General features: G+C 49.9%; 2 protein-coding genes across 2 annotated transcripts in view; one reads left to right on the forward strand and one right to left on the reverse strand.

The window, feature by feature from the left end:
- TATDN1 (TatD DNase domain containing 1) overlaps nt 1–381 on the reverse strand; it is a 43,492-nt gene extending 43,111 nt beyond the window's left edge. The window contains exon 1 of the mRNA XM_069731871.1: nt 138–381. Within this exon, the coding sequence (XP_069587972.1) occupies nt 138–207 (70 nt within the window). The 5' untranslated portion in view covers nt 208–381. The remainder of the gene's footprint in view (nt 1–137) is intronic.
- A 169-nt stretch (nt 382–550) lies between these two features.
- Nucleotides 551–5,903, forward strand: NDUFB9 (NADH:ubiquinone oxidoreductase subunit B9). Its single transcript, XM_069731872.1, has 4 exons — nt 551–709; nt 2,897–3,089; nt 4,689–4,802; nt 5,694–5,903. Exons 1-4 carry the CDS (start codon nt 624–626, stop codon nt 5,823–5,825), a joined length of 525 nt encoding a protein of 174 aa, XP_069587973.1. The 5' UTR covers nt 551–623; the 3' UTR covers nt 5,826–5,903.
- The last annotated feature ends 5,759 nt before the right edge of the window (nt 5,904–11,662 follow it).

Consider the following 11,662-nt stretch of genomic DNA (forward strand, 5'->3'; position numbering starts at 1 on the left):
TTCCCGGGCATGCTGGGAGTTGTAGTACTGAAGCCCCTGCAGGCAGCCGAGCACAGATTTACTAGCCACAGATAAGACACCGGGGATACAACACAGACAGGAGGATGCGAGGAGCACGGGAGCTGGAGTCCTCTCACCAATGAACCTGAAGAGCGACATATTGCATCCAGCGTGGCTGAACCTCTCTTTCTCTCCTTTTCCCAGCATGCACTTCAAGCCGCCATCTTGGTACACCTTGTTTTCTCAAATCTTCAGACACCTTTCCACAACACTACCCAGTATTATACGGCGCCTGTCAGCCCATTCAGCTGCGTTACAGAGGTTCTGTTTTATAACAATAATGTTAGTAATATGGTCATCGAAAAATGGCGGACCACAGCCGTGCTCTAGCGATGGAACCGTACGTTTACTATTTGGTCTTCTAAAAAATGGCCGACAACCTCGCTCCAGCAATGGAACGTTACCGTTTTGCGCTACGCGTCATCCCTTCCCTCGCTCTAGTGCTGGAACAGCGGCACGTAAAACGTCACTCGTCACGTGGCTTCCGGATGACCAATCGGTGAAGAGAACGGCGATACGCCCAGGACTTTCTCCTCCAGGAGTAGGCTGGAGGGGGCGGTAAGATGGCGGGGCTGCTGAACCACCAGCAGAAGGTGCTGCGGCTGTACAAGAAGTCGCTGCGCCACCTGGAGTCGTGGTGCGTCTTCAGGTAATAGAAGACGTGTACGAGGAGGGAGAGCAGCAGGAGGCGCCGGCCATAGGGACAGAGTGGTGCCCGAGCAGCCGCGGCCCCGGAGAGGACACTCAATGACAGCGGGGGTGTACTTACTTACTTTGTGCCGGTTTTCCCCTCTGCGCGGAGGATTTCACCTCTGACCTTCCCGCAGAAGTCGTTTCCATAGAAACAGTTTACATTGCACCGGTTTTCGGGACGTTTATTATGGCCGGTGTCGGATTCTGCAGGATTTGGTTTTTTATTTGCAGCTGACGTGTTTTTAGAAAACAAATGGTTTGTAAAACTCTGACAACCGGGCAGCTAATAACTGACAACTGTGTGGTGGCTCCAGGGCGAAACCGCGCAGGGGGCTACTGATGGCGGCAACATCACGTCACCTGACCCCGCGGCGCATCCTCATTGGCTGCTAGAGTCATGTGATGTTATAGCTGTGCTGTAAAGACACCTGAGGGGCCGCCACATTAGATGATAGGGTGGGACGGTTGGCAGGTGGGGGCGCAGCAGGTGAGAGGGGGCATGGGAGGTGAGGTGGCGCAGTGGGAGAGGGGGCCCAGGAGGTGGCGCAGCAGGCAAGAGAGGGGGGCCCGGGAGGTGGCTCAGCTGGCGATAGTGGGCCTGGAAGGCGGCGCGGTGGGTGAGAGGGGGCCCGGAAGGTGGTGTGGTGGGCGAGAGGGGGCCTGGGAGGTGGTGCGGTGGGCGAGAGGGGGCCTGGGAGGTGGTGCGGTGGGCGAGAGGGGGCCCGGGAGGTGGCGCAGCGGGCAAGATGGGGCCCGGGAGGTGGTGCAGTGGCCGATAGGAGGGCTCGGGAGGTGGCATGGCGGGCGAGAGGGGGCCCGGGAGGTGGTGCAGTGGCCGATAGGAGGGCCTGGGAGGTGGCATGGCGGGCGAGAGGGGGCCCGGGAGGTGGTGCAGTGGCCGATAGGAGGGCCCGGGAGGTGGCATGGCGGGCGAGAGGGGGCCCGGGAGGTGGTGCAGTGGCCGATAGGAGGGCCCGGGAGGTGGCATGGCGGGCGAGAGGGGGCCCGGGAGGTGGTGCAGTGGCCGATAGGAGGGCCCGGGAGGTGGCATGGCGGGCGAGAGGGGGCCCGGGAGGTGGTGCAGTGGCCGATAGGAGGGCCCGGGAGGTGGCATGGCGGGCGAGAGGGGGCCCGGGAGGTGGTGCAGTGGGCGAGAGGGGGCCGAGGAGGTGTATACACTTCTATACTAACAAATACCATCTGAGTCTGTTACCGCCAATGTCCTTGTGCCCAACAGAACATCTAATATTTGACTTGGTCGTGACTCTGAAAATTATATAGATAGTAAAAAAAAATAAAAAAAAATACCTTGTAATTTAAATCCTGATTTTAAATAGATTTTTTTCCCCAGTGATTGTTCCATTGAAAGTTTCTTTGCCCCCTACTGTCTCCTCATCATCACTGTCGGATCGGAGGGGGCGCCCGGCAGCGTTACCGAGCAGCTGCTGGAAGAAGCTGCTGGCATCCGTGTCATTGCTGACCAGACACAACCCCCCGGGCAGTCAGGACATGCTGGGTGTTGCTGGAGAGCCGCAGGTTTCTGGCTCCTATATGATGTCAGGAGCGGTGCCCGGACCTTGTCCAATGACAGTTAATCTGTTAGACTTTTCTGTCGGCCATGACAGTCAGAGATGAGTGACCTCTCTGCAGCTCATCGCCGGCCACCTCCAGATCTCCCCGGTACACAGGATCCATTGTGGCTCCTGCAGGGAGTGCTAGGAACCGGACCACCTCTGAGGAGATACTAATGTTAGTTTCTCGGGGTCAGAAGCTTTTTGCGTCCTGTGTTATTTCTCTTTGGTCCCGATCTGTGCGCTTCCTATTATAAATCGAAATAATTTAATAATCTGCTTATCAGAGGTGATCAGATCAGATCTTCAGGCGTCCGGTCTCGGATTCAGCAGCTTGTGCTCCACCAAGGAGAGGATTCTCGGGGGTCTCTGGTTCATTTCCATAGCTTTCCAGTCACGATGTATAGATAGAGAAGGGGGATCCTTTAGCTATCGATAGCCGGCCCCCTTCACACATCGCTCCACCGATGTGACTGATGATCCTTACAACCCAAAGCCTGTTCCTCCAGGAACTCTTGTGTGCTGTAATTACATGGCGCATGAGGATGACGCTGTGTTGTTCCCGATAACAGAGACAAGTTCCGCTACGAGGCCTGTCTGCTGAGAGCGCGTTTCGATAGCCAGAAAAATGAGAAGGATATGATGAAGGCGACCTTACTACTGAAGGCGGGGGAAGAGGAATTCTACCGGCTCCAACACCCCCAGCCGTACATCTTCGTAGACTCCCCGGGAGGAACCTCATACGAGAGATACGATTGCTACAAGGTCGGTGCCATCAACCTGTCAGTCGTAATATTAACTTTTACTTGTATCCATTGCACTGCCGGAAGGGGTTGGAGACTTCAGAAAGTTAGGGCCCCTGTACACATTAGATGGCAGTCAGCTGACATTCATCGCTCCCGGCCCCCCATACATGTGAGTGGCTGTGCGTTCTAATGTTCTGTAGGAGAGCCGAGGATAGTCTCCTATCTTCTGGTCTCAATTCTTGTGCCTCTTCCCCCCCCCCCCCCTTCCTTCCTTCCTCAGTCTGCCTCTTTCCCCCCCCCTTTCCTCCATATGCCCCTTCTCCCCCCTTTCCTCCTTCTGCCCCTTCCCCCCCCCTCCTTTCCTCCATCTGCCCCTTCCACCCCTCCTCCGTCTGCCTCCTCCCCCCTTCCTCCGTCTGCCTCCTCCCCCCCTTCCTCCGTCTGCCTCCTCCCCCCCCTTCCTCCGTCTGCCCCTTCCCCCCCCCTCCTTTCCTCCATCTGCCCCTTCCACCCCTCCTCCGTCTGCCTCCTCCCCCTTTCCTCCGTCTGCCTCCTCCCCCCCTTCCTCCGTCTGCCTCCTCCCCCCCCTTCCTCCGTCTGCCTCCTCCCCCCCCTTCCTCCGTCTGCCTCCTCCCCCCCTTCCTCCGTCTGCCTCCTCCCCCCCTTCCTCCGTCTGCCTCCTCCCCCCCTTCCTCCGTCTGCCTCCTCCCCCCCTTCCTCCGTCTGCCTCCTCCCCCCCCTTCCTCCGTCTGCCTCCTCCCCCCCTTCCTCCGTCTGCCTCCTCCCCCCCTTCCTCCGTCTGCCTCCTCCCCCCCCTTCCTCCGTCTGCCTCCTCCCCCCCCTTCCTCCGTCTGCCTCCTCCCCCCCCTTCCTCCGTCTGCCTCCTCCCTCCCCCACCCCCATATTTCTGTCTGCCTCCTTCCCCCCCACCCCCATATTTCTGTCTGCCTCCTTCCCCCCCACCCCCATATTTCTGTCTGCCTCCTTCCCCCCCCTTTCTCCGTCTGCCTCTTCCCTCCCCCACCCCCCATATTCCTCCGTCTGCCTCCCCCACCCTTCTGTCTGCCTCCTTCCCCCCCTTTCTCCGTATGCCTCTTCCCACCCCCCCATATTCCTCTGTCTGCCTCTTCCCTCCCCCACCCCCCATATTCCTCCGTCTGCCTCCCCCACCCTTCTGTCTGCCTCCTTCCCCCCCTTTCTCCGTCTGCCTCTTCCCACCCCCCCATATTCCTCTGTCTGCCTCTTCCCTCCCCCACCCCCCATATTCCTCCGTCTGCCTCCCCCACCCTTCTGTCTGCCTCCTTCCCCCCCTTTCTCCGTCTGCCTCTTCCCACCCCCCCATATTCCTCTGTCTGCCTCTTCCATCCCCCACCCCCCATATTCCTCCGTCTGCCTCCCCCACCCTTCTGTCTGCCTCCTTCCCCCCCTTTCTCCGTCTGCCTCTTCCCACCCCCCCATATTCCTCTGTCTGCCTCTTCCCTCCCCCACCCCCCCATATTCCTCCGTCTGCCTATCCCCCCCCCCCTCTTTCTCCATCTGCCTCTTCCCTCCCCCATCTACTTTCTCCATCTGTTTGGCAATGTTGGGGTCATTATTTGTCTTTTCTGAATGTTTCCAGGTGCCCGAGTGGTGTCTGGATCACTGGCATCCCTCTGAGAGGGCCGTCTACCCGGACTACTTTACTAAGAGAGAGGAGTGGAAGAAGCTTCGAGTAGCGAGCTGGGACCGCGAGGTTGGTGTGCTGTGATGGGCACGATGTAGTGTACACCCCCACGCTATACGGCACATACGGTTAGGGTATGTGCACACGTCAGGATTTCTTGCACTAATTTTCCTGACAAAAACAGGACATTTCTGCCAGAAATCCGCATGTGTTTTTGGTGCGTTTTTTCCCAAATGCATAGAATAGCGGGAAAAACTCAGAAAATCCACAAAATTAATGAACATGCTGCTTTTTTTTTTTTCGTGGAAAAAACGCATCATGTGCACAAAACATGCAGAATGCATTCTAAATGATAGGATGCATAATGTATGCGTTTTTAATGAGTTTTTATAGCGTTTTTATCGCGAAAAAACCTGAACGTGTGCACATAGCCTTACATTCTGCTGGCTCTGATCTGGTCCAACTATATAAACCGGCTTTAATGGTTTTTTGTAACCTTTTAATGACCTGTGACTTGTACATTCATAGGAAATGTAACAATCTCCTATATGCTTTAATAATTAAGTATTTAGATAAATTGTAAAGTGATTAAAGGAAAGTGCAATAATAGAAAATAGCTGCTAACTCAAGGGTTTAAAGGAGTGTCTGCTGGAAAGGTCATCAGTATGGGGTGGGTGGAGATCGGACGCTCGGTACCTCCACCGATAAACGTTTTGTTTGCTCTTATTTAGAGCTGTTCTGCAGCTCCTGGCAGCAGATGCTACACGTTGGATGGATCCATCTGCACATTCATCCAAAGTGTTAACATCTGGCTGCCGCCAAATCAACTACAGCTGATTTATGGAGGTGTCGGAGGCCAGAAAAAACAAAAAGGCTAGAGCCAGGCTGGCATCAATGGGGTCGGCATTGGTGCCAAACTTTGGACCTCTGCAGCTGATGCCTCGTTCTTGTTTTTCACAGGTTCAGCAAATTATGGAGGAGTGTCCACCCGAAAGTGCACTGACCGAAGCTTTGCCACCAGCCCGCCGAGAGGGTGACCTGCCCCCACTGTGGTGGGATTATGTGACCAGGCCACGTGAAAGGCCCACATAAGAACAATGGCGCCTCTTGGCGAGCTGCCGTCTATATGTGACATGATCAGTATATATTAAATGTTTCTGGATAACGCTGCTCCTGGGTGTCGACTCTTTTGTTCTAATTTTCTGTGTGAGGCATCTCTTGACCCCGTCTGTGAGCGGCAGTGGAGAAATCTGCAAGTATCCGATTCCCCTACAACGCTGCCACTGTGGAAATGAAGCATTACACGGTGCCCATTGTAACCCATGGATAATATGGAGTTTTTCAAAGATTTTAAAAAGTCAGAGAACCTTTTAAAACGACTTCTCTCACCCCATGTTATGGCCTCACTCACTGTATAGTGAGGATCTAACACTGGGGTCCTCATAAACCTCTATAATGATGGTATTGTACCGCAGCCCTTAGTGAGGACCAAAATTACAAATCAGCAGACTGGGAAAGTTCACAAACCAGCGGTTGTAATAATGTTTGTCAAATGGCTTTCTCTGAATTTGAAAATGAGATTCCATTAAAAAAAAAAACACTTTGTGGTATCTTTGTTTAGCCTTCACTTCTTGGTATTTTTACAATTTAGAAAAATGTAAAACTTAAATTCAGAAATTAAGAACTTTTAAGGCCGCGATTCACAAAGAAGCGATGTTGTTGGCAGTCTTGATAAAGGGGGCATGCTGGAGTCAGGTGCCTAATTAAGATCATGAATTACAAGAGCAGTCATCACTACGCTCATAAAGTCCAAGCTGGCCAAAACTGGCATGAAAATGCCAAAAAGTCGCAAGGGTTTTGAGAAGCCATTGTGTTGTGCCAAAATGTTTTACACCAGATTTCTGGTGTAAACCCATTGATGACTTTAGTGCCTAAGTGCCTGGTTTGGACTATGAAGGATTCCCCCATCTTAGGATCTGGTTGTTCTTTCGTCAACCACCATTTATCATCTCTCATAACTTTCTAAACACATTTTTGGTGTCTACTTTGCAAGTGTTGAATGGGACTTCATTTTTCCCAGGACAACCTGAAGGGAATATGTCGTCATAAAATAGTCTGTTTACTTCTTTTGTGTGTGTCCATTGAAATATGGCCAACGCCATAAAGAGGAGTCCACAAGGAAACGTCACACCGATGCTACTTATGGTTTGGAGTGGAGTAATGTACTGTAGCCGGACCCGTCTAGTCTTCATTCCAGGTCCTCTAACAGCTCAGCGAGATATTAATTTAGTGGTGGAACTGGTGATGCAGCCATTTCTCCAAAATGTCCCGAACAAATTTTTCAACAGCTCAACATAATGTGAGCAGCCTGTGTGGTCTCCATCCTTGTCTCCCATGGAGCACATCTGTGACGTCGTTGATTACACAAGAGCTGCAAGCAGAGGATCTTTATTTTCCCCAGTGCATTCAGGGCGGCAGAATCTTCCTCAGATGACCATTAATAACCTCAGTGATAGCAGTCGAGGCTGTGAGTGCCTGGATTTTTGCATATGACGGTCAGATAGCATAAGTTGATATCTTTATATCTTGTTTCATCATTTGCAGTAACATGTCTATTCATCGTTCCACAACTTTTCCTTCTTGAAACTGCACTGTTAAGGTTGTGTATGTGTAAAAAAAAAAAAAAAACACATTTAACCTAAAAACTTGATTTAATTGATGTCATATTCCCTTTTAAACTGTATGATTTGGGTTCCACAAGGAGAAGATGGTACACGTTTGGCCGCCTGGTGATTGTGCAGCCATAGGAATACACAGAACTCGGCCATGCTACGCCTACCTAGATTAAAGTTGCTTTGAAGGGGTTGTCCAGGTTCAAAAATCCATTTTCAGACACCCTATTGGGGAATCCCAGGTGTGCGGGTGGAGCGTAGATGGCATATTTCTCTAGAGGACCTGTTGTGTCTTGTGTTGCAAAAACAACCCATTGCTATGAATGGTCACTGTGTAATACACGCCTGGGAGTAGAACACTTAGGGTACCGTCACACAGTGGCATTTTGATCGCTATGACGGCACAATCCGTGACGCTCCAGCATTGTAACAATATCGCTCCAGCGTCGTAGACTGCTGTCACACTTTGCAATGTACGACGCTGGAGCGATAATTTCATGACGTATGTGCGATGTTGAAGCCGTTGGTTACTATGCGCACATCGTATACAATATCGTGCACACCTTTCTTACACCATGCGATCATGCCGCCACAGCGGGACACTAGACGACGAAAGAAAGTTTCAAACGATCTGCTACGACGTACGATTCTCAGCGGGGTCCCTGATCGCAGGAGCGTGTCAGACACTGCGAGATCGTAACTATATCGCTGGAACGTCACGAATCGTGCCGTCGTAGCGGTCAAAATGCTACTGTGTGACGGTACCCTTACTGTCAGATTTCCCCACAATACTTGCTTATCACTGGGGGTTCCAGTATTGGGAGGTAACTTTATGATCTCCTTATTGTCGAGACATTTTTACAACAAGGAGGCATTGTCCAAAGCAGAGAGCCCAAGTGTTCCATGTTTGGAGGGGCACGCGGAACAGTCACGAAGGATCCTGATGTCTTGCCTGCACAGAAGGTTTGCAGAACAGTTGGTCTGTGATTATTATTCCCTGCTGGGAAAAGGACCTTTCGTTTTCAGGGGAGTATAAGGTCCACATTATGGTAACTCATCCGAATAGCTATAGCGCTTACCGCATAGCTACATCGGGAACCCGGATACCTGGAGCGCTCCCGATAATCATCTGTTCGGCGTCACAGCTGTGTGACAATCCCAACACATGAATGGATAGCCTGTTTGTTGATGAATTTCTGAGATGGGGTCCAATGGCTTTCCAAAACTTAAAGGGGTTGGTCAGGGGCTTCTCATTTCCACAATAGGGCTGATGACGCATCTGCAGATACCTGCCTGGACTTAATACGCTAGTAGCAGGTATGGTGCACATGTCCAAACGAATAAGATCCGTTGACAATCCCAGCCAATTGTGAACGCGTAAACGTCATCTGCGCCGCTTTATCACCCAATGAAAAAGTGAGTGGGATATAAGGAGGTACAAAAGATTCTTCCTTTACCAGTGCAGAGCAGTTATTGTTCATGACTTACACACAAAGATTATATTTCTCAAAGACTTGGAATCTGCTGTTCTGACGAACACATTGATCACCAATACAGGTGGCTAGGGCTATATAGCAACTTCGGCTATGACACAGGTCTCTCAGTCATTGATCACGCAACACTGCAGATGAATGGGGTAGTATTGGGACCCATTAGGGTACCAAAAGAAGCAATCCCAAAAAAAGTTCAAAGTAGGGTTTTTTTTGTGACTTGCTTATCGCAATACCTTAACAAGTCACAACATGACCCCATTCTGCTGCTTAGGCTACTTTCACACTAGCGTCGTTTTGAATACGTCGCAATGCGTCGTTTAGGGGAAAAAACATTTTTTCCCCATAGACTAACATTAGCGACGCCTTGCCGTGCGACGGTTGCGTCGGCACCAAAAAACGTTGCATGTAACGTTTTTTGGTGCGTCGTGTGCAGCATTTCCGACCACACATGCGCAGCCGGAACTCCGCCCCCACCTCCCCGCCCCCACCTCCCCTCACAATGGGGCAGCGGATGCTTTGAAAAACAGCATCCGCTGCCCCTGTTGTGCGACGCATTCACTGCTAGCGTCGGTGCGACGGGCCGAGTACGACGCTAGTGTGAAAGTAGCCTTATTTTAAAGCTACCCTCTCTAAAAATTGATTATATATTTTGCATGTATACTCGCTTTACTTGCTGATCTTCACAAAATGCATTGGAGATGTTATTTGCCATGATTTTAAAAAAAATGCTGAAAATTTGCCACTTTTTTGGAAAGCTGTGGCAAAAAATACGCATTGCAAATGCATTTTGTGAATACTGTCTTAATCTCCCTTGGACTCGACTTTCAATCTAACATAGCTGGCACATTACGGAACGCAAAGGCAAGTCTAAATCTAAACCATTCCTCTTCTGCCTATAATGCATTGAAGGATGGTCATCACGCATTGATGATGGTGCCGTGACCCTCCCTTAGCACACAAAAAAACGGGAGGTAATGGTTTTCACTTATCACTACGCTCACCATGTGACTGCGCCAGCCATGTTGGATTGAACAAATCAGCAAGGAAAAGTGACTCTAGATGCAAAAAGTAACATCACTTGTTAGGGTCTGGGTCACGTTAAGCCAGAATAAGATCAGTCAAAAAGTAAAAGCTTACTGATCGTTTCCAGCAGTGAATGAAAACTGAACAAAAATATAAAAGAACAATAAACTGATGGGCTGTTGATCAGATATTCTGTGATAGCAAGTGTGGAGTGTCTGGAAGATTTAAAAGGGGTGGTTTCCTTTTGGAATTCTCTGCATTGTTCCCCTTCCATCCCCCACTTCGATTTTGGACATTTGTGTAAGTGATCTTTTCTTAGTCTTCTGGATTGCAGTTATGGGATCCACACTCCTCTGTTGTGATTACTTCACGTCAGTCTACTGGCTACACTAGTCCCGAGCTTTCAGGCCGGTCGACAGGACGGCATCTAACGCGCATGCACAGACCGAGCACCCGCTGCTACTTCTGTTCACACAGACTGATGGCCATGCAGCCCTGTGTCTACTTTGAAGGTAAAAGTAAAAAAACAGGAAGTAGTGAGGAGTCCAGTAGGCGGTACTGCTAAAACTAATGACACGCCCCTTCCCTGCTGCACCAGGATGTAAACAAGCAGAGCAGCAAGTTGGAAGGCACTACATGGAAATTAATTAAAAAAAAAAAAAAATCACATGGATAATAGTTTTTTTGAACCAAAACTGAAAACTCCCTTTAACAATGTTAGATGTGGTGTGGGGGGAAAAGCAATAATGAATGACTTTGGACGGGACACATGCACATGCCTTTTCGGTTTTTCTTTATTCATATTTTTTTAATGTAGGCTGAAGCAATCGTTACAATGTACAGGGAGGCACAGTTACAGCAAAAAAGTAATAAAAACAATGTAAAACAACCTGCACAGGGAGAGGTCAACTCTCAGTACAAACTAGCAACTAAACACAAGAGCAGAAGAGTCACGTAATTTCTTGTCATAACGACCCGCTTCTTCTGCTGGGACGATGCCGTACAATATGCAAAAAAGAACACAAAACGGAACAGTAAAAAGAGGGCGTAATCCTACGGTGAACGCGGGTGGTATTCTCATACTAAATGCTAACATCAACCACGTACTTCATACTAGCCAGTTAAATCATTTCAGACATGGGGGGGGGGGGGGGGAGGGAGGACTGTGTCCTTATAGTAACAAAAACATTGAGAAAAAAGCGTTGCACCCATAGGATACGGGCATTCAGGGCAGCCATTTTGTGGGTTGTGCCAATAGCCACAAGTTGCGCTCATGTACTCATTATAGACAATCCCTTTCAGTTCGGACTGCTCACTACGGGTCCAGCTCCTAACAGCTGGTTTGGGCAGGAGTTTTCAGTGCAAACACCAATACAGGGAAGGTAAGCATTATCACATGGTAGCTATTACCATGAAAACACAGACATCCTGAATTTACCAGAATGGAGTCTACTCTTCATTCTAGTTGGAGGTTGCACACGCTCTATGATGTCCACATACCCAATTAATGCATATTGACAGGGTTGTTTTCATTAGAACACCCCTTTAGTCATTATGAGGAATTTTAGAAGGAATATTATTCAGACAAAATGGCTGACTACTGTAATTTCAATTAGTTCAAAATGGCAGCCTTCTATCTAGTTAAAAATGGGAGCCTTCCTTTGAACCAAATCAAAATAGTAGCCTTCTTTACTTTCATCTAGTTCCAAAGGGCAGCCTTTGATCTAGTAAAAAATGGAAG

Source organism: Ranitomeya imitator, chromosome 6, assembly GCF_032444005.1.
Source record: "Ranitomeya imitator isolate aRanImi1 chromosome 6, aRanImi1.pri, whole genome shotgun sequence".
Classification (NCBI taxonomy): Eukaryota; Metazoa; Chordata; class Amphibia; order Anura; family Dendrobatidae; genus Ranitomeya; species Ranitomeya imitator.

What these genes read in the sequence shown, in the direction of transcription:
- NDUFB9 (XM_069731872.1), top strand. Translation starts at nt 624, where the DNA reads ATGGCGGGGCTGCTGAACCACCAGCAGAAGGTGCTGCGGCTGTACAAG. An exon ending in GAGTCGTGGTGCGTCTTCAG is followed by an intron (nt 710 to 2,896) that starts GTAATAGAAGAC and finishes TCCCGATAACAG; the next exon opens with AGACAAGTTCCGCTACGAGG. An exon ending in AGAGATACGATTGCTACAAG is followed by an intron (nt 3,090 to 4,688) that starts GTCGGTGCCATC and finishes GAATGTTTCCAG; the next exon opens with GTGCCCGAGTGGTGTCTGGA.